Genomic DNA, 22,498 nt, shown 5'->3' with positions numbered 1-22,498 from the left:
CAGAAGCCCCTCCCCTCTCTCTACCTTTATCTTTCTCACCAGAGCAGACAAGAGTCTTTTTTTCTTCAGAATTGTAAAGAGAGCTGATGAAAAGTTAGTCCTGAAGTGCAGAACAGTGGAAGATGAAGAGCTGTCTGACAATCTTTCTGATGTCCACAGTCGTCACACTCACCAGTGCAGGTATTTTATCCTATTAAAGGGCCAAACAGTTCTTTTCAACATATTCAATTAAAGTAGTTTAATATTTAACATAAGGATCGTACAGCGTACCATCAATGACAGTTATCTTAGTTTCATTTATATAGACTTGTGTTTGTAATTCCCTACTGATAATTATTTATTTTTATTTTTTAATTTTCAAAATAGCTTATGGTAGCAAAAAAGTTGATTCTCTCTGATTTCTTATTTTTTATTTATTTTTTGTAATTGCATAAAATGGTCTTGTGGTTTGACGTGTTATTACACATGCAGTGTTTAGATCTTATCAATTGAGTGAAATGCAAAAGTGATTTAACTGCAAAAAAACAGGATAATTGATCTTTCATAATTTAACTTTCATAGATAAACGACTCTTGTGTGCAGGCAAAGTGAGGTTGGTTAGAGGTGACGGTCCCTGTGCTGATAGAGTGGAGGTTCATCACAGGTAATGTACTTTAGGCTAAAAGTAGCTCCTACTTTTTAGGAGAAACGCTTAAAAATGATTAGCATGTTAGTCCTAAATTTTGGACAAAATATTTTCTCTGAGTGTACAGTACAGTACTGTAGTACTGGCTCTCTCTGCTGGTCACAATGTGAACAACATGCTTATTTTTACTATGGTTATGGTTTTTGTGGGCCATCTGAAACCACTTTTGTGGAATTAGGTCAATTTCACATTAGTCAAAGGAATTATTTGACATACACTGAAGGAAGGTGTCACAAAATAAATTTTGTGATGTTTTCCACCCCTCTGTGTAATTAGAGCTAACTTTTGCACTGTGTCCTTGCAAGCATTTATTAACTTAATGTTTTTAAATGCCATTTTACAATAGTATCCATTTTACAGAGTTGAGTTTATTACGTGTTAATATCATGCTAACATATGTATACATTAATAGACAGTGTGTAGGACATTCACAGTTAGTTAGCACTGTGCTCTTGGTTAACATTTACATTTTTACATTCCATTGACATGTTAATGTCATGCTAGCATATCTAATAGACAGTGTTCAGAGTTAGTTATCAGTGTTTTTATCTCTTCTCTGCAGGTGTTGGCTTTGATGCTGTAAATAAACTGGAGAGTTTCCTGTCTCCTGTAAGTCAGTCAAATATGTGTGTGTGTGTTTCTGCATCCCCTCTTGATGGGTGGGGAGGAGGAGCTCATCAGATATATATGGAGAAAGTCATAAAAGCCTGGTCTGATTTGTCACTGAAGTTGTTTGATGATTTCCTCTGTTCTGTCTAATAAGGTAACAGCGAGTGTGATTGGAGGGTTTTGAACCTCTTTCTCTCTCATTAAGGGGGCTGAGAGAGGACGCCTGTACTTCTGTACCATCAGTGCGGAGAAGCTTGTACTGGATGTTGAATTAATCAAGCAGAGAGAGATGGAGAGATGCCTGACACTCATTTTGCTGTCTTCAGTTATAATACTCATCACAGCTGGTAAGTAGACAATGAATGAAAGTGAAGTTTCTTCAGAAATTCGGTATTGTGTTCTTCAAATACTTAAAATTGAGTTTGACTGTAATGTGGTGTCTCAGATGATGATAATAATAATAATAATAATTATAAATGCATTTGTTTAGTTACAGATCATTGGATTATTAGAGCTCTGCTTAATTTTTACATGACATAAAACTGTCAACAAAGTTTATTTTGTCAACTGTAAATTATTAAATTGCATTTGTCAAACATCATTTTATAACTGTACAGAAATCTCAGTCCCTTGAGTTCACTTAGCAATGAAATAGAAATTGTCACTATAGAGTCTACAATGATAAAGTTCTGATTTGATAAACATTAATTTGGAAGTGGTGTTTAATTGACATAATATATTTCCCTTTTCAAAGATAATACTATTTGCTTATCCATGATTAAGCAGTGTATGTATACAGTATAGTAATCCTAAAGAAAATGAAGCTGTGATTAAACAAGCTTGTAAAAAAACAAGACCGAAAAGAGAATAATGCATGGCACTTTAGGGCTTCTGTATTGCACAAGCCTTTTACACAATATTATTTCAATAGCTAAAGAGGTCCACTGCACTACACAGAGAAAACAGGAAGAAATATTAAATTCAAAAACTCCTCACACTTTTTCACTGAATGTATGTTTTTTTTTCTCTTCCTCTCTTCCACTCTCCTTTATCTTTCTCTCATTGTGTCAGCTCTCTCAGCATCAGTCCATGTGAATGTGAGGCTGGTTGGTGGTCCCAGTCGCTGTGCTGGTAGAGTGGAGGTTCTTCATAGAGGTCAGTGGGGAACAGTGTGTCACTATGACTGGGATTTGGCTGATGCTGCAGTGGTGTGTAGAGAGCTGGACTGTGGAGAACCTGTAGATGCTCTGAGTGATGCTTATTTTGGACAAGGATCAGGACCAATCTGGATGAGTTATGTATGGTGTACTGGATCTGAGTCAACAGTGGAGAAGTGTGGATCAGGAGGATGGGAAAAACACAACTGTGATCATAGTAACGATGCTGGAGTCATCTGCTCAGGTAAAGTACATTTTACACATTTTACATTCTAAGTCATATCTGTGCAAAGTTTTGTGCTTCCATATTGGTTTCTAATACTTGAGTTGATTGTTAAAATGTTTCATTATTTAGCCATTCAAAAACAATTCAACAAATAATTTTTAATAAGCCAATGTTTTGTTGATCTATGCTGTCTTATTTAGAAGTCCGGCTGGTTGGAGGTTCTCGCTGCTCTGGGAGGTTAGAGATACTTGATGATCAGTCGTGGGTTTCAGTGTGTGACGCTGCCTTTGACCAGCAGGATGCAGAGGTTGTGTGTAGAGAGCTGGACTGTGGGGCTCCTGTACAGGTGCTGGGAGAAGATGCTTTTGGCAAAGGAGACGCTCAGATGTGGACACAAGAGATTCAGTGCAGAGGAAATGAGTCTCAGATTCACTTCTGTCCAACATCACCATCACATGAAAACTGTTCACATGAGCACAACATTGTTTTGCTGTGTACTGGTAGGAATTCAAAATGCAGCAAAGCAGTTGTATGTCTTTTATTTTGATATTTTACATTTCAACTCACTTTTTCTATTGCCTTTCTCTCTTTCTTACATTTCAGACATAAGAAATGTGAGACTGGTAAATGGTAGCAGTCGCTGTGCTGGTAGAGTGGAGGTTCTTCATAGAGGTCAGTGGGGAACAGTGTGTGGTGTTGGCTGGGATTTGGCTGATGCTGCAGTGGTGTGTAGAGAGCTGGACTGTGGAGAACCTGTAGATGCTCTGGGTGATGCTCATTTTGGACTTGGATCAAGGCCAGTCTTAATGAAAATTGCAATTTGTAGTGGATCAGAGTCTACACTTAAGAAATGTGGATCCATAGAATTGAGTTTTCATGATGAGTGTCTTGATAAGAGCGCTCAAGTCATTTGCTCAGGTAAGATAAAAGTTTATATTATTATACAAAACACTTGTCAAAAGCATTAATCATTTTTATTTTCCATGACTATTTCCATCTTCTCTTCTGTTAAAATAACTGTGATATAAAAATAGATACTGTATATAATAATTGTACAATCTTATTATTATTATTTTTTTCATTTCATGAATTTGTTTTCATTTGAACACACAGTCATCTGAAAAAGAAAGGACACCCTATTGAATTCTATAGTTTTACGTATAAGGACATAATAAAAAAATCATCCGGTTCTTAAAATTAGGTAAATACAACATCAGATGAACAACAACACATGACATGTGGGTGACAAACTAAGTATACCCTTTACTGCTAATGACTAGGCTAACAACCAGGTGATTTTTTGTAAATTTTCTAGTACGTAAAACCATAAAATTGTAAAGGGTGTCCTTTCTTTTTCACATGACTGTAAATAACTGTCACAACATTTCATAGCTTTACTTACTGTATCGTATTCTTAGCTGGTAAAGTGGGAAACTAAATACAGTGTACAGTTATGAAAATCTGAGGTTGTGTCCCAGATGGACCTGTGGAACTCTCAGACATTCGCAAGCAGCAGCCATTACTATTCTGCAAGAACCCAAATGCACCTCAAGTGCTCCATTCGGGACAGGGCTTTGGGGGTGGAGATCTGTCCTGCAATATACCTTTAAAATAAGCCATGATTTTGTTGATCTGTTTGTCTTATTCAGAAGTCCGGCTGGTTGGAGGTTCTCGCTGCTCTGGGAGGTTAGAGATACTTGATGATCAGTCTTGGGTTTCAGTGTGTGATGCTGCCTTTGACCAGCAGGATGCAGAGGTTGTGTGTAGAGAGCTGGACTGTGGGGCTCCTGTACAGGTGCTGGGAGAAGATGCTTTTGGCAAAGGAGACGCTCAGATGTGGACACAAGAGATTCAGTGCAGAGGAAATGAGTCTCAGATTCACCTCTGTCCAACATCAGCATCACATGAAAACAATTGTTCTGATAACACCGGTGTTGATCTGGTGTGTGCAGGTTAGAGTTTTTTTTTTATAAACTAAACTGTCTACTAAATCTAGAATACAATTTTTTTCACTTTGTGTGATCATTTTTCTTTCTGTTTGTCTGTATATTTTTCTTATCTTTCTCTATTTTTGTTATTCATTATATAGACAATATGAGAGTAAGACTGGTTGGTGGTCACAGTCGCTGTGCTGGTAGAGTGGAGGTTCTTCATAGAGGAGAGTGGGGAACAGTGTGTGGTTTTGACTTTGATATGACTGAAGCTGCAGTGGTGTGTAGAGAGATAAACTGTGGAGAACCTGTAGATGTTCTTGGTGATGCTTATTTTGGACCAGGATCAGGACCAATATGGCCAAATCGCAAGTTATGTACTGGATCAGAATCTACACTGAAGAACTGTGGAACAGTAAAATGGGGTTTATATCAGTGTGATCATACTAATGATGTGGGAGTCATCTGTTCAGGTAAGCTGCTCCAAACCTCAATCCTGTTTTTATATTATTCAAGATCCACCTGCCTTAAAGGGATAGTTCACCCAAAAAGGAAAATTCACCCTCAAGTTAGGCCAAATCAGAATTGCTTTTTTTCTGTGGAGCACAAAGGTGTTTTATTTTCAAGATTCAACATAAGAAACATCCTGAAGTGGTAAATGAGGTTTGTACATTTTTTTAAATAAAATTACATCCAGTAGTTTTTGTGTGTGTAACAGAATGAAATTGATTCTTCTTCTTTGCTTTGATAGCATGTCTTAACTCACTTCCATTATGTTCAAAAGAGTGGCCAGAATATTCTTTAAAAATGAGCTTTTTGTGTTCATTGGAAGAAAAGAAAGTCATTTGGATTTGAATTAATATGGGTGTGAGTTCCCTCACAAACATGCAGGATAGGCAAATTGGAGACAGTAAACTGTCCATAGGTACAGTATTAGTGAGAATGTGAATGTGTATGTCTGTGTGTGTTAGTTCTGTGATGGGCTGGCCATTCATCATGTGTATTTCCCTACTTTTGCCTTGAGACGCGATAGGCTCCAGCATCCCTGCAACCTACATAGGACATGATGACAGAGTTTTTATTTTTAACTGAATTATCCATTTAAATTAATCTTTCATAAAGCATTTAATTAATTTCCATTGATTCCTTTCCACATTAATAAATGGTTTTGTGTGGTAGAAATTCATGACATTTAGATAACAAACAAAAAACGGTTATTTATCTCTTGCTACTTCAGGCGTCAGGCTTATCGGAAACTCCAGTTGTTCTGGGAGGTTAGAGATACTTGATGATCAGTCGTGGGTTTCAGTGTGTGACGCTGTACTGTAGCCATCTTCAGCTCCTGCTTGATTCGGGGGCAAGACCCCTTAAGCTTTTTCTTCAGCATATAAAAGACTTGCTCACTTCACTTTGGATCAGGTGACTGAAAAAAACTATAATTGTCTGTGCTCTTTCAGAAGTCCGGCTGGTTGGAGGTTCTCGCTGCTCTGGGAGGTTAGAGATACTTGATGATCAGTCGTGGGTTTCAGTGTGTGACGCTGCCTTTGACCAGCAGGATGCAGAGGTTGTGTGTAGAGAGCTGGACTGTGGGGCTCCTGTACAGGTGCTGGGAGAAGATGCTTTTGGCAAAGGAGACGCTCAGATGTGGACACAAGAGATTCAGTGCAGAGGAAATGAGTCTCACATTCACCTCTGTGCAAAATCTTTACATAAAAACAGCTGTTCACATGATAATTTCCAGGGGCTGATCTGTGCTGGTAAGAAATAAAATATGAGATTCTTATTCTTTTTAATCTGTTACCTTTTATGTCTATCCTCTCTCTTTATTCTTCTGTCACTTAGATAAAAATAATGTGAGGCTGGTGGGTGGCAACAGTCGCTGTGCTGGTAGAGTGGAGGTTCTTCATAAAGGTCAGTGGGGAAGAGTGTGTGGTTTTTTCTGGGATATGCCTGATGCTACAGTGGTGTGTAGAGAGCTGGACTGTGGAGAACCTGTAGATGCTCTGAGTGATGCTCAGTTTGGACAAGGATCAGAACCAATCTGGATGAGTAATGTGTTATGTGCTGGATCAGAGTCAACACTGAAGAACTGTGGGACATCAGGTTGGAGCATACATGACTGTAGTCAGTATTCAAATGCCGGGGTCATCTGTTCAGGTAAATAATGCTGGACTTAAAAGCATTCCACCCTTGTGTTTTCTACTTGTTACCAATGGTTTTATGTTACGCAAAAAATGATTATACTTTATGTTGAAAACTTTGTGTATTAAGTTAACATATCTGTATTGTTACATGTTTTGTTTGCATTACATGTGTACTATTTGTTTATGTCTACTTTGTTCTGTGATTCATGTAATATAAACAGGCCATAAACCTTCCAGACTTGCTGGTGGGCCTCATCTTTGCTCTGGGAGGTTGGAGATACTTGATGATCAGATGTGGGTTTCAGTGTGTGACGCTGCCTTTGACCAGCAGGATGCAGAGGTTGTGTGTAGAGAGCTGGAATGTGGGGCTCCTGTACAGGTGCTGGGAGAAGATGCTTTTGGCAAAGGAGACGCTCAGATGTGGACACAAGAGATTCAGTGCAGAGGAAATGAGTCTCAGATATCATTTTGCTCAATATCATCATCACACAAACACAACTGCACCAGTGAAAATAATGTGGGACTTATCTGCTCTGGTAAATGATCAATATTCAATGTCTCTTCATCAATTCTCTATCATTAAAATGCAAGATATACTGCAATCTTTAATGATTATATTACAAAACTTTCTTCTCCCAAGTTTTTCTCTTTTTTTTTTTTTGCATTGTTGTGGTTAAGTAATGATTTTTTCTCCTATCAAGATATGTTGTAGGATAGATTTTTTTTTTTTTTAATGTGCCTTGTAATGACAAAAGTTCTTTGCCCAGGTTACACTGATCTCAGACTGGTAAACGGTTCAGACTCCTGTTTTGGAAGAGTGGAGCTTCGGTTCCTCAATGAATGGGGCACAGTGTGTGATGCATGCTGGGATATGAGAGCTGCCAGTGTCCTCTGTAGACAGCTGAATTGTGGGATTGCTGTGTCTGTTGTGGGATCAGACTGGTTTGGAGAGGGAAGTGGTGAAATCTGGGCTGATGTGTTTGATTGTGACGGGAATGAAACAAAACTCTCAGAATGTTCCATCTCTTCATGGAGTCGAGCTGAATGTTCTCATAGACGAGATGTTGGAGTCATTTGCTCTGGTAAACTTATTTGACACACTACTGAAAAACTCTCTTTATAATATATAAACACTATATTGTTCAAACACAAGTCTTACTTTAGTAAAACATGATCATCTTTCCTCAGGTTCCTCTCTGGCTGTTCATGACGGTCTGGTGCGGTTGTCTGGAGAGAGACAGTGTGAGGGGGAGCTGGAAGTTTCCATCCATCAGGTCTGGAGGAGAGTTCTGCTGGACTCCTGGAGTCTCACTGAATCCTCTGTGGTCTGCAGACAGCTGGGCTGTGGCTCTGTGCTGAACTTCTCCGGCTCCTCTTCATCCAGTCCTGAACACAGTCATGAGTGTGTGACGGGCTTCCAGTGCTCTGGGAGTGAAGCTCATCTGGGGAACTGCAGCTCTCCACAAACTCTGAACTGCAGCTCCACACAACAGCTGTCAATCACCTGCCTTGGTGAGAACAGAAACATCTGGGCAGATTCTTCAGTTGTTAGTGATCAATAATGTGTTTTTCTCTCTCTGAATATCAGGTCGCGGGTTCATCAGGCTGGTGGGTTCTGGGGGAGACTGTGCAGGGAGGCTGGAGGTTTTTCACAGCGGCTCATGGGGGACAGTGTGTGATGACTCCTGGGATATTAAAGATGCCCATGTGGTGTGCAGACAGCTGCAGTGTGGAGTGGCCCTCAGTAACCAGCAGGTACCAGCCTGGTTTGGTCCTGGTTCTGGACCCATATGGCTGGATGAGGTGGAGTGTGAGGGGAATGAGACGTCCCTGTGGAACTGCTCTTCTCCAGGCTGGGGAAAACATGACTGTCAACACAAGGAGGATGTAGGAGTCGTGTGCTCAGGTAAACAACATGCTTCTATACAGTATATGTATTTAAATTAAACATGTAATGAATATAACATTTTAAGAAACTTCAAGTTAACACTTTTCATTATTTAACATCAGTTAACTTTAGTTAACATAAACTAAAATTAACAATATTCCTACAGCTTTTATTAATCTTAGTTAATATTAATTTCAACATCTACTAATAAATTTTTAAAATCAAAGGTTGTATTTGTTAACAACTTTAACATCACATTTATGCGTCCATAATACCCACACTTTTAAAATGTACTTTTTCCCATTTATGTATAGAGTTTAAAGAGATCAGGTTAACTGAGGGCTGTGAAGGGAATGTGGAGGTTTTCTACAATGAATCCTGGGGTAATGTGTGCTGGAATGAGATGGATGGAGACACAGCGAGTCTGATCTGTCAAGAGCTGAACTGTGGAAGATCTGGTGATGTGTCTGATTCTACACCAAGACTGGAATCAGCTCGTAACTGGCTGGATGAAGTGAAATGTCGACCACATGATTCAAATCTGTGGCAGTGTCCATCTTTACCCTGGGGACAGAATGACTGTGACAGAGATGAAGTAGCCAAAATCACCTGCTCAGGTAAGACTGATGCAATTTCCATCACTAAAAAATAGCCGTTATCCTTTTTATGAATTGTGGGTAACACTTTACAATAATAGTACATGAATAATCATGTACTAATACCTGAATTAATAATTACTTTACTATGAACTAATGATGAGTTAATACATGTATTAATGAGGTACTAACCTTAATTACGACATGAGTATCATGAATTCCTACATGAATATACCATCTTAACTACGCGTTAGTACATGCTTGTTAATTAATGTATTAATTAACATTTCGAGGTGAAGTAAATCAAACATGCTCTAGATCAGAAGAAAGATTAAAAGGGCACAATGTTAAATTGTTCATAAATTTGACACCATCAATTGTCACATACATCAGTGAATGACTTGGAAAGTAACATGAATTCATGACTTGTTAATGTATCATAATGTCATGACTTTACTTGGAGGGGCACATCATTACTAACTCATCATTAATTACTTGGAAAGTAACATGAATTCATGATTTGTTAATGTATCATGTAATTTCTTGTCTTGGCCCTCCAAGAGTAAATCTTCAAAAATGTATCAATTACACATGTTTTATACATATTCAGCTCTTCTAAATCAGATATCATTTGGTGCTTGTCGGTGGTTTGTAAAGAAGTGGAAGAGCAGAGGTGCTGTGCCTGAATTTAGATGGAGAAGGAACTGAACGGTAGGAAAAAAGTGGACAAATTTTGAAGGGGCAATAGTGGCCCCAAAGAAGAGCCAGCAAACAAGACTAACATCCGACTGCATTATGATATAAAGACAGTAAACAAATCCAGAAAATAACCATTATCTGTGCTATCACTGATTTTAATTTTGAAAATTGCATCTGTTTAATGAATATGCTAGTGTATAGGTATTTTACACTTGAAGGCAGCAGTGGAATCACTTAAAACGGAATGTGTGTTCAATGAGTAGGTTTAATATAAATATTTCAAGACATCTTGTGTCATCCACTGATGTATGTGACAATTGATGGTGTCAGATTTATGAACAATTTAACATTGTGCCCTTTTAGTACATCTTTCTTCTGATCTAGAGCATGTTTGATTTACTTTACCTCGAAAAGTTAATTAATACATTAATTAACAAGCATTTACTAACGCGTAGTTAAGATGGTATATTCATGTAGGAATTCATGATACTCATGTCGTAATTAAGGTTAGTACCTCATTAATACATGTCTTAACTCATCATTAGTTCATAGTAAAGTAATTATTAATTCAGGTATTAGTACATGATTATTCATGTACTATTATTGTAAAGTGTTACCGAATTGTGTATATAATATTGTGATTGTGATTATAGAACAGGAGAGTCATGATTCCCATCATTTGTCTTGCTCCACATCTCCACATCAGAGACAGTGTACGGTTCCTACTGTAGTAACCAGTAAGTTAATTTAAAGTTAACAGTTAAGTTAAAGTTAAGTTAAAGTTAATTTGATGTACAAGAACATAAAAATCATAACAGCAATATGTGATGTACAGTGGGGAGAACAAGTATTTGATACGCTGCCAATTTTGCAGGTTTTCCCACTTACAAAGCCTGTAGAGGTCTGTAATTTTTATCATAGGTACACTTCAACTGTGAGAGACGGAATCTAAAACAAAAATCCAGAAAATCACATTGTATGATTTTTAAATAATTAATTTGCATTTTATTGCATGACATAAGTATTTGATCACCTACCAACCAGTAAGAATTCCGGCTCTCACAGACCTGTTATTTTTTCTTTAAGAAGCCCTCCTGTTCTCCACTCATTACCTGTATTAACTGCACCTGTTTGAACTCGTTACCTGTATAAAAGACACCTGTCCACACACTCAATCAAACAGACTCCAACCTCTCCACAATGGCCAAGACCAGAGAGCTGTGTAAGGACATCAGGGATAAAATTGTAGACCTGCACAAGGCTGGGATGGGCTACAGGACAATAGGCAAGCAGCTTTGTAAGAAGGCAACAACTGTTGGCGCAATTATTAGAAAATGGAAGAAGTTCAAGATGACGGTCAATCTCCCTCGGTCTGGGGCACCATGCAAGATCTCACCTCGTGGGGCATCAATGATCATAAGGAAGGTGAGGGATCAGCCCAGAACTACACGGCAGGACCTGGTCAATAGCCGCTTTCCGACCAAGTAGTTACAGGAACTTAGTTCTAGGAACTGTCCACTTCTAAACAGTTCTAAGAACTACTCTCCCCCAAACTCGGTTTTGCTGTTTGCGTTCGCACTTGCCAAGTGGCCATAGGAACTGGTAGGAGGGGTAAGGGAGTGACGCAAGCACGGTGACTGTTATTTTGACGGCGCGATGGACCTTTATTTTAGCGGCACTGAGAATGCCAGAGCAAACAATGCTCGCATTCTCTGTGTTTATTAGTTAGCGATCTGTCTAACAGTACTGTTTAATATGTTATTAGATAGAACTGTTATAGAAAGTAGACAGTATATGAAAAAAAGGTTATTAGCCTATGCCGTGTGGTTGATGTCCAGTGTTGATAGCTGGGCAGATAAACATAATCATGTTTGGCTTGGTCCCCTCAAAGTTGCGTTGGATTTTCTCTTCAGCATAAAGGTTTAGAGACCCATCTATCACTGTTTTCCATGTTTGTATAGTTAGTTTATGGAGTAAATACAGTGCTATGCATAAGTTTAGACACCCATGCTAAAGTTGACTAAAAAGAGGAATAAAAAAATCATCTTTTGGAAATTGAACTTAATGCCTTAATTAAAAAAAATTGGGAAAAATCCAACCTTTAAGGACACCAATTTTCTTTGTGAATGAATAATGTATCGTAAATAAATAAATGTTCTTCCTTAAAATACAGGGTGCATAAGTCTGGACACCCCTATGTTAAATTCCCATAGAGGCAGGCAGATTTTTATTTTTAAAGGCCAGTTACTTCATGGATCCAGGATACTATGCATCCTGATAAAGTTCCCTTGGCCTTTGGAATTAAAATAGCCCCACATCATCACATAGCCTTCACCATACATAGAGATTGGCATGGAGTACTTTCCATAAGATCATCTCTCAATGCAAATAAAACCAGCTATTAGGCTAACTGAAATAAAACCATGCCAATCTCTAGGTATGGTGAAGGCTATGTGATGATGTGGAAACTCCAGACTTATGCACCCTGTATTTTAAGGAAGAACATTTATTTATTTACGATACATTATTCATTCACAAAGAAAATTGGTGTCCTTAAAGGTTGGATTTTTCCTAATTTTTTTAATTAAGGCATTAAGTTCAATTTCCAAAAGATGATTTTTTATTCCTCTTTTTAGTCAACTTTAGCATGGGTGTCTAAACTTATGCATAGCACTGTATATAGGCTATAATCTGTGAGTTTACATTCTAGCTGTTTTAAAAATGGCGGGTGCTGGTGTTCCGTGTGCGTTCGGTCAATCAACGTACACTAACGTCACGGGTAGTTCCTATAGTGCTGGTTTAGACCCTACTCTGAAATAGGACCTAAAGTAGTTCCTCCAAATGGAGTTCCTAGAACTAAAATCGTTCCTAGTTCCTGCGGTGCGAACACGCCAACATCCGGGTACTTTAGCCAATAGTTCTAGAAACTGTGAAAAGGTTCCTCCGGTCGGAAAGCGGCTAATGACATGAAGAGAGCTGGGACCACAGTCTCAAAGAAAACCATTAGTAACACACTACGCCGTCGTGGATTAAAATCCTGCAGTGTGCGCAAGGTCCCCCTGCTCAAGCCAGCGCATGTCCAGGCCCGTCTGAAGTTTGCCAATGACCATCTGGATGATCCAAAGGAGGAATGGGAGAAGGTCATGTGGTCTGATGAGACAAAAATAGAGCTTTTTGGTCTAAACTCCACTCGCCGTGTTTGGAGGAAGAGGGATGAGTACAACCCCGAGAACACCATCCCAACTGTGAAGCATGGAGGTGGCAACATCATTCTTTGGGGAAGCTTTTCTGCAAAGGGGACAGGACGACTGCACCGTATTGAGGGGAGGATGGATGGGGCCATGTATCGTGAGATCTTGGCCAACAACCTCCTTCCCTCAGTCAGAGCATTGAAGATGGGTCGTGGCTGGGTCTTCCAGCATGACAACGACCCGAAACACACAGCCAGGGCAACTAAGGAGTGGCTCCGTAAGAAGCATCTCAAGGTCCTGGAGTGGCCTAGCCAGTCTCCAGACCTGAACCCAATAGAAAATCTTTGGAGGGAGCTGAACGTCTGTATTGCCCAGCGACAGCCCCGAAACCTGAAGGATCTGGAGAAGGTCTGTATGGAAGAGTGGGCCAAAATCCCTGCTGCAATGTGTGCAAACCTGGTCAAGAACTACAGGAAACGTATGATCTCTGTAATTGCAAGCAAAGGTTTCTGTACCAAATATTAAGTTCTGCTTTTCTGGGGCTGTATTCACAAAGAATTTTAAGGCTAAAAGTAGCTCCTAACTGGGGAATTTAGGAGCAACTCCTAAAAATAATGGGCGTGTCACTCGTAACTTTAGGACTCCTCATTTTTTTGACTAAGAGTAATTCACGAAGCATTTTAGCCCTAAAAGTAGCACCTAAGTCTGGGACAGCTTAAAAGAAGTCGAGAGGACTCCTAACTCACTAAGACCTATTCACAAACCGCTTTTTGTGGCATTTCACGTTGCGATGTTTTGAAATGCGTATGCGGCGGCTACAGGAGCTTCCAATCGCGAGGGAACAATTTTGCATTGTAGGCATAATTAGGGATGCAATAACGCCACCAACAACAACCAAAACTAGGCTACTCATTGCATGTAAACTAATTGTAACGTTTCATTGTGAATCAAATTAAAATGTTCTTCTCTTTGCAAACGTAGGCAGAGGCATATAGTGACAGATTAATTCAATAATGTTGCAAAGATATTGCATCAATCCATATGTTTCATTAGGCTACTAGGCTATTTGTTTAGCCTTACTCTTTATTCATTTAGGCTATTTATTCAGTTATTCATCATCTTCCGTCCTTCGCACTACTTGTGTAGCGCACGCATTCTCAGACCTGTCACCTGTCACTCATCATCGTAGGGGAGGTGTTTGGAATCATTCCCGCGTTACAATCATCAGCCAATCAAGGTGGTCACTTCAGTCAAGCTCGTGCATGAGTAATGACGTCATCCATAGCAACGAAGACTCACTCTTAGTTTAGGAGTTGTCATTTTTCTTTACTAAGAGTAGGTCTGAAAGGCGTTGTGAATAACTTTTAAGAGAAAACTCCTAGCTAAAATCTTTTAGTGCGATTTAGGAGTACTCCTAGTGGTAAGATAAAATGCTTTGTGAATACGGCCCCTGATGTATCAAATACTTGTCATGCAATAAAATGCAAATTAATTACTTAAAAATCATACAATCGGCAAAATTGGATTGCAAAATCGGCAGTGTATCAAATACTTGTTCTCCCCACTGTATGTATGTGATTTTGTTCTGGGTATGCCAACAGGATTCAATATCACAACACACACATATCCCACTATGTGTCGCTGTTCTAACAGAACTCTGTTGGCCAATAATGTGTCTACTTGTCTGTGATTTAGATCATGTTCCTCTCAGACTGAGTGGAGGTTTGGGCCGGTGCTCTGGGAGGCTGGAGGTGTATCATAACGCTGTGTGGGGTTCAGTCTGTGCTGATCTGTGGGACATCAGCGATGCTCAGGTGGTCTGCAGGCAGCTGGGTTGTGGAGCAGCACTGAGGGCTGATGGGAATTCAATCTTTGGTGCTGGTGAAGGTGTTGTGTGGCTGAACAGAGTCGAGTGCAGAGGGAATGAGATTCACCTGTGGGACTGTCCTCTCTCCCTGAAGAACCACACTGACTGCTCCCACAAAGAGCACGCTGGACTCACCTGTGCAGGTCACTGCAAAACACTGAGCAATAGTTGTCATTTTAATGCTAATAATCTTTGTCGATTTGCAGGATTTTTAATGTGTTTGTATCTGTTTTGTCAGATTTGTCAGTTACCACTACTCCTGCCACAACATCATCATCTTCTTCTCCTCCAGTTTCTCAAACTCCTCCAGTGTCTCTCTCTGTGCTTGTGGTTGTACTGGGAGTTTTGCTCTTACTGCTCTTAGTGCCACTGCTTATACTGATTCAGCAGAACAGAGTGATGAGGAGAGGTAGGAGAGATCCAGAGACTGTCATATTGTGTGTTATTCAGTGTGTGATCAGTCATGTGTTGTGAACTGACAGCAGGTTTGTCTGTCTACACTCACAGCTCTCTCTAAGAGGAGACACAGGACAACGACTGAGGCCGTTTATGAGGAGCTTCATCACAGACCCACTAATAGACAGAGTTTCTTCACTCAGAGGGGTGAGTAAATGTCATAGAGTCTGACTTGTGGAGATCAAAAAGTGTAATCACTTTATTCATTGGCAGGGCCACATTAATGCACAGGCTTACCTGAGCTTAGGGCCCCATGCTGGGTTAGGGCCCCAGTGATGCTGGAAAAATATATATATATGTAATTGAAAATTAAAATAAAATTGATTTACGCATTTTATAAAGTTTTGGCTATGCTGTTATAGTTTTGTTATTGATGCTTTGCTTTGAGTGTGCGTGACTAGAAGATGCGGGCTTGTGAAGTTGTGCATTGAACTCTTCCACGCTAGGCTACCGTTATCTCCTCAGCATCCTCAGAGTAGAGAGTCGACAACACGGTCAGAGACATTAGCAGGGAGGAGATAATACAACAAATATATCCAACATTTTTTCTTTAAACAACTTCACTGAGCAGCAAAATTAACACAGCCCAAGTACCGAATGCGATAAAAAATCTGCTTTGGCGAGCAAATAAAACAAACATACTCAGGTTTTTCTTGCTCCAGAACTCAATGAAGCAACACATACACTATGTGAAATGAGTCCTCGCAGGATTAAACCACCAAAACTCAAATTCATGATTTGATGCCAGTTTAGATGGAGACTTGATCATCTTGAGAGACTTATGTCCTATGTTATTTGTATGTTATGTTTAAAAAACAGGGGACACATGGGCTCATAGGGATACATAATAGCTTAAAACTATATATTTAAATAGCAAATTTTATATTCAGCAGAGCTAGATACATTTGGTTTGTAATGTATGGTGTGATGACTGTTTTTTGTTGTGGAAAAATCACTGAGAGTTAAAGCTCCAGAGCCTCTGATTGTGTTAATGCGGCCCTGTGCATAGTGGTGAGTAGAGTAAATCACATAGAATAATTTTCGTCATTATTCTTGTCAACAAGATTTTTTTATACTAAATAAAAATCACAAAAACTATTACGAAAATCTATTGACATTTTTGTCAATGAATAAATACTAGGCGAAAATGTTACAGAGGGACAATATGGGAAGAGATCCAGTTAGAGCTTATGTCATGTGGTAGATGCACACATTTGAATTGTAACGTGCTGATCCGGCGGGAGCAGCAAGCAGTGAATAGTTCAGTGGTGACAATGCGAAAGTGAGCTCAGTTCAGTCCGGTTTTCTATGCGTACACCGAAAGTGTCTCTCAGACACAGCGCCTTAAAGTCAGCCTTAAAGTGACAGCAGCCTAATAACCTGCTGCTGCTGTCCGTCATTAATGTTAATCAAACAACAAAAGAAAAAGAGTAAATCACTCAATGCTCTTGACTGAATAACTTTAGCATTAATAAGGATTAATCTATATTTATTTTAAATAAATATGTCTGCTTGAAAGAATGTATGTTGTATGCAAGTTGTTATAAAGAATGCATCATTAATTAAAAAGAAGACCATGTTCTTGTTTCTTTATGAGAAGTGGTTTTATTTAATTAAGATAAAATAAATGTTATATGTCACAGCAGTTAAATCTGTGTCTGCATTGCATGTTCAAACCTTAATATCATTTATTTTAACAGATTAATGTTTTCTCCAGGAGTATTATAATGAGTGTGGAAATTTAAGAGATGCTTAATTGATGCATTACACTTTTACCAAACCCAGTAGATTTTAGTTGATTAAATCTACTGTAGATTTAGTCAACTAAAATATTTTAATATTTAGTCGAATAAAATTAATATTATCTGAATAAAAAAATTCAGATGACTAAAATAAAATTAAATCAAAATTTGCTGTCAAAATTAAGACTGATACAGTGTTAGAGTTGTGATTCAAGGGAAGTGGAGATATTGGCTGATTTACGGTTGTAAACGTGTGTCTGATGAATCTACTTCTCCATAATAGGAAGTGTCCTCTCTGAAGAACAGCATTCTAGGTATGAAGATGCTGATGAGCTTCTTTCAGGTTAGAGGACTCAAACAAAAACATTCACTTAGCAGGTTATCTTAACTGGGTTGGAATTATGTAAATCATTCAGCACGTAATAATTCAGATGAGGATTTATTAAACCTTTTTTTTTTCTTTTTAAAGCGAATTCTGCAGGAGGAGCCGCACCTGACTACTATAATGACATCACCACCACTGAAGGGTCAAATAAAGGTCAGTGGCTTTAACTGATTTCACTAAATTAAATTAACTATTGGGCCTCTGAATAGTAAAAGCAGTTTTTGTTTATTTCCTCCTTGCTGTTAACTCATTTAGAAGAGCAGCAAATCACACCTGAGAATTATGATGATATAATCACTGTTGGACTGAGATCTCGTGATACAGGTTTATTTCTTATTATCATTTCTACAGGTTTTAACAATATAGATTTGTATGCATTTTAATTATACATATGCACTGTTTCAAAATCCAAAATCTTGCACATAATGGATGCATTTAATTTAATTTGGTCTATTTGTCCATTTTGACTTGCCAGAAAACTATGATGATGTCATCATTGTACGACAATTCTCCAATGATAAAGCAGGTGTGGGATTCAAATTACTCTCTCAAATTAAAAATGTTTTGGTTTGTTTGTTTGTCTTATTAAATTGCAAATGTAATTAATAATGGACACATTTATATCAGAGGGTGTTCAGGAGGCATATGATGATGTGAAGAATATCAGGGAATATATGAGTAACATGTTTGGTATGTTACTGACACCTTTTTACCTTACACTGAATTTACATTTAATTTTTATAATCGGTTTATAATATTGATATCTGTGATTATGATAGCTCATTTAACTTGATTGGCAATATTGATATGTTCATTTTTAATACTTTTTAAAGCATATATTGATAAATTATTTTGCTTTTGTTTTATAATAACAGACTATGACGATGTGAGGGAGGAGCCAGGAAAACAGGGAGGGACTTTATAACTGAAACCACACCCACTGCCTCAAATCCTTTCAAAGTTTAAAGTTTTCTGCAAAGTTTAAGGGCCCTATTTTAACAATCTAAGCGCATGGTCTAAAGCACAAGGCACAAGTTCACTTAAGGCGTGTCTGAATCCACTTTTGCTAGTTTAACGATGGGAAAAATGGTCGGCGCACGCGGCCTAAAAGGGTTGTCACTATTCTCTTAATGAGTAATGGGTGTGTTTTGGGCGTAACGTGAAATAAACCAACCAGAGCAATTTAGCGAGGTTATACGCACGAGCAGACCATCTACGGGACAAGCGGGATTCCACTATATCTTTATGTACACAATATTAATCTTTTACATTATAATCCTTTTATTTTTAATATTTGGCATGTTTGTGTGCTGCTGCGCATCCCTTTGTGTGTAATAAGCAGAGTGGACGTGTTGTGGACCCGCCTATAATGTACATTAGCCTACTAACGCGCTCTTTAAATAACAAAAAATATATTGCGCCATTGACTTTAGACTAGGTTTTTGTCGGTCAATGGCGCAGTCTATTTCAGTTGCCTCAAAAAATGCGCCTGAACACACCTCGTTTTTACGCCCATGGGCGCACAAATGGGCGCAAATGCATTTGCTATTTAAACAACGTGGTGCAGGACATGAAAATGATAACTGCGTCAGGCTGAAACTAGCAAAATACACTTGCGTTGCACCTGGCGCTGTTTATATGTTTTAACTGCTATCCACCATATGTAACCACATGTAATATTTTGTATTGAAATGTACTAAATCAATTACATGTAATCAATGTTTGTCAGGATAAAATGCTTAGTTTAAACTTCTCTTTACATAAGTTTTTTACAAAACACGTTTTTGTGATCTCATTGCACTGAAACATTTATATGATATAGACATGGCAATTTGAGAGAACAAAAAAAAAACACACACAAATAAAATCCCAACATTCAATCCATTTGTATATAATTGTTATGATTTCAGATGTTTCACCATTTAAATTCCACTGCTCCAGTCTTTAACATTTCACAGCAACTTATAAAAATATCATATTCCTATTGAATGTAGACCCACTGATGGTGAACATACAGTATATATTTTGCTAAAGAACGTTGGAATGTACTTTGGGGAATAAGTTTACAAACAGCAGCTGTGATCAAGGATCTTTCCCTCAAAAGAATGTAATGACTCTTTGAACTGAGCAGAAGAGCATGTTGTTCACTATGTCCTGCAGAGGGTTTTTTGACAATCAGTCATACCCAGCATGCATACATTTGTTGTATATTTCTGTCCAATTTTATTGTTTTTAATTATAATTATTTTAATGTTTTCTGTTTAGCAATTAAAATCAGGCGGACTATGTGCATGGATATTATGCCATTATTATTATTATTATTATTATTATTATTATTGTTACTGTGAAATTGGGGAATGTTGTAACAAATTTTATTTAAATGTTTTTTGCACACAAAATGCAATGTCTTCTCAGTGTTTGTGGTCAGCAGTTAGTTATCAGTTAGTTATCAGTGCTTGTATCTCTTCTCTGCAGGTGTCAGACTCTGTGTCAGGCGCTGTATGTACACTGAAGTGTTTCCCACATTCACTCTCATGACAGCTGAGTGACTTTGTCAGCTTTTTATCATGTGTGTGTCTCCTCAGTGTCTGTAAGGTGGAGGAGGAGTCCCATTCATCAACAGTGGCTTTCTCTTGATATATATGGAGATTTATTGGCTGATTTGTCGTTGTAGCTCTTCTCTTGAAGTTTAACTCTGAGTGTGATTGGTGGTCGTCAGAAGCCCCTCCCCTCTCTCTACCTTTATCTTTCTCACCAGAGCAGACAAGAGTCTCTTTTTCTTCAGAATTGTAAAGAGAGCTGATGAAAAGTTAGTCCTGAAGACCAGAGCAGAGGAAGAGGAAGATAAAGAGCTGTCTGACAATCTTTCTGATGTCCACAGTCGTCACACTCACCAGTGCAGGTATTTTACCTTGAATTAAATGGCCAAACAGTTCCTTTCAACATATTAAATGAAAGTAGTTTTATATTTAACACAAGGATCTTCCTGTGTCCTATCAATAAGTTTTGTAATGTTTAATTTCTCTTAGTTTCATTTATATAATTATTGTTTATATTTGCTTATTAACTTTACTTTTATGAGTGTCTGCAGAGCTGTTAAGAGAGGTGGGGGTCTAGCTGCTCTTTTTAAAGATATCTATCAATGTAAGAAAATATCATTTGGGAATTACCCGTCTTTCGAATATCTGGGTATTGTGTTAAAAGGTGCTCCATGCATTTCACTTATAATTATTTACAGGCCTCCAAAATACTCTCCAGCCTTTGCTGAGTACTTTACAGAACTGTTATCAACAATTACCTCAGAGTTTGACTGTTTTGCCATTGCTGGAGATTTTAACATGCACATAGATAGTGCAGAAACCAATATGGCAAAAGAAATCAAAACTGTTTTAAAAACTTTTGATCTGACTCAGCATGTACATGGACCCACACACAATTGTGGACACACTCTAGATTTAGTTATCAGTAAGGGTCTAAACATTTCATCGATTGTTATTAAGGATGTAGCACTGTCTGATCATTTCTGTATTTTCTTTGATATATTGATCTCTCCTGCCATTGAAGCTAGATCTGTGTCTGTCAAGAAGAGATGCTTAAATGAGAACACTAGTGTACTATTTATGAAGGCTATATCCTTAACACCAAGCATATCTGCAGACTCTGTTGATTTTCTCCTTGATTCTTTTAACTCAAAAATTAAAAGTGTAATTGATGATATTGCTCCTGTGAAAGTCATTAAGAAGAGTGGCAGACAAAAAGCACCTTGGAGAAACTCAACAGCAGAGCAAAATATGAAAAGACAATGCAGAAAAGCAGAGCGCATGTGGCGGAAGACTAAACTTGTAGTCCATTATAACATCTACAAAGATAGTATCCATGCTTTCAATATGGAACTAGGCAAAGCTAGACAGACTTTCTTCTCAAATATTATAAACTGCAATTTAAACAACACATGCACTCTCTTTGTTACTGTAGAGAGACTGACTAACCCCCCAAGCCAGATTCCCAGTGAAATGCTCTCAGACAGCAAGTGCAGTGAGTTTGCTTCTTTCTTCTCTGAGAAAATCAATAATATCAGAAAGGTGATCAGCACATCCTTGAATTGCGCTGGGGTCAGACAGATCAGACCACCTGAGATGTCTGATTTCCAAGAAATTGATGGCAAAATTTTGGAAAAAAAACGTACAGCACCTTAAAACATCAACCTGCGCTCTTGAAACACTTCCCACATCTTTTTTCAAAAGTGTGTTAAACAGTTTAGAAGCAGATCTTCTAGAAGTGGTAAATGCCTCACTTCTCTCTGGGAGTTTTCCAAACTCCCTGAAAACTGCAGTTGTCAAGCCCCTCCTGAAAAAGGGCAATCTGGATAAGACCATATTAAGCAACTATAGGCCGATTTCAAATCTTACTTTCATAGGCAAGATCATTGAAAAAGTTGTCTTCAATCAGCTGAACAAATTCTTAAGCTCGAATGGATACTTTGACAATTTTCAATCTGGTTTCCGACCGCACCACAGCACAGAGACAGCGCTCATAAAGATAATAAACGATATTCGCTTAAATACTGATTCAGGCAAATTATCAGTGCTGGTACTACTCGACCTCAGTGCTGCATTTGACACTGTCGATCATAACATACTTCTTGACAGGCTGGAAAACTGGGTGGGGATTTCTGGGATAGTCCTAAAATGGTTCAGGTCATACTTAGATGGGAGAGGTTATTATGTGAGTATAGGAGACCATAAGTCTGAGTGGACATCCATGACATGCGGAGTCCCTCAATTCTTGCACCACTCCTGTTCAACCTGTATATGCTCCCAATGAGCCAAATAATGAGAAAGAACCAAATTGCTTACCACAGCTATGCATACGACACACAGCTACTTAGCCCTATCGCCTAACGATTACAGCCCCATTGACTC

At 38.4% G+C, this 22,498-nt stretch overlaps 1 protein-coding gene across 1 annotated transcript; it reads left to right on the top strand.

The window, feature by feature from the left end:
• Window positions 1-122: 122 nt before the first annotated feature.
• LOC308689048 (scavenger receptor cysteine-rich type 1 protein M130-like) lies at window positions 123-20,125 on the top strand (the record flags this gene model as incomplete). Its single annotated transcript, XM_081362599.1, has 19 exons — window positions 123-180; window positions 1,248-1,294; window positions 1,500-1,641; window positions 2,366-2,695; window positions 2,878-3,177; window positions 3,281-3,445; window positions 4,923-5,081; window positions 6,974-7,288; window positions 7,520-7,834; window positions 7,941-8,264; window positions 8,341-8,658; window positions 8,955-9,257; window positions 14,822-15,136; window positions 15,232-15,402; window positions 15,501-15,596; window positions 17,475-17,534; window positions 17,661-17,729; window positions 17,832-17,900; window positions 20,052-20,125. The coding sequence occupies 19 exons, from the start codon at window positions 123-125 to the stop codon at window positions 20,123-20,125; spliced, it is 3,630 nt and encodes a 1,209-aa protein (XP_081218725.1).
• Window positions 20,126-22,498: the final 2,373 nt, after the last annotated feature.

This window comes from Scardinius erythrophthalmus (genome assembly GCF_964197995.2).
Source record: "Scardinius erythrophthalmus genome assembly, chromosome: 4".
Taxonomy (NCBI): Eukaryota; Metazoa; Chordata; class Actinopteri; order Cypriniformes; family Leuciscidae; genus Scardinius; species Scardinius erythrophthalmus.
The sequence above is the reverse complement of the archived record's forward strand: the minus strand, read 5'-3'. Positions and strand labels throughout refer to the sequence as shown.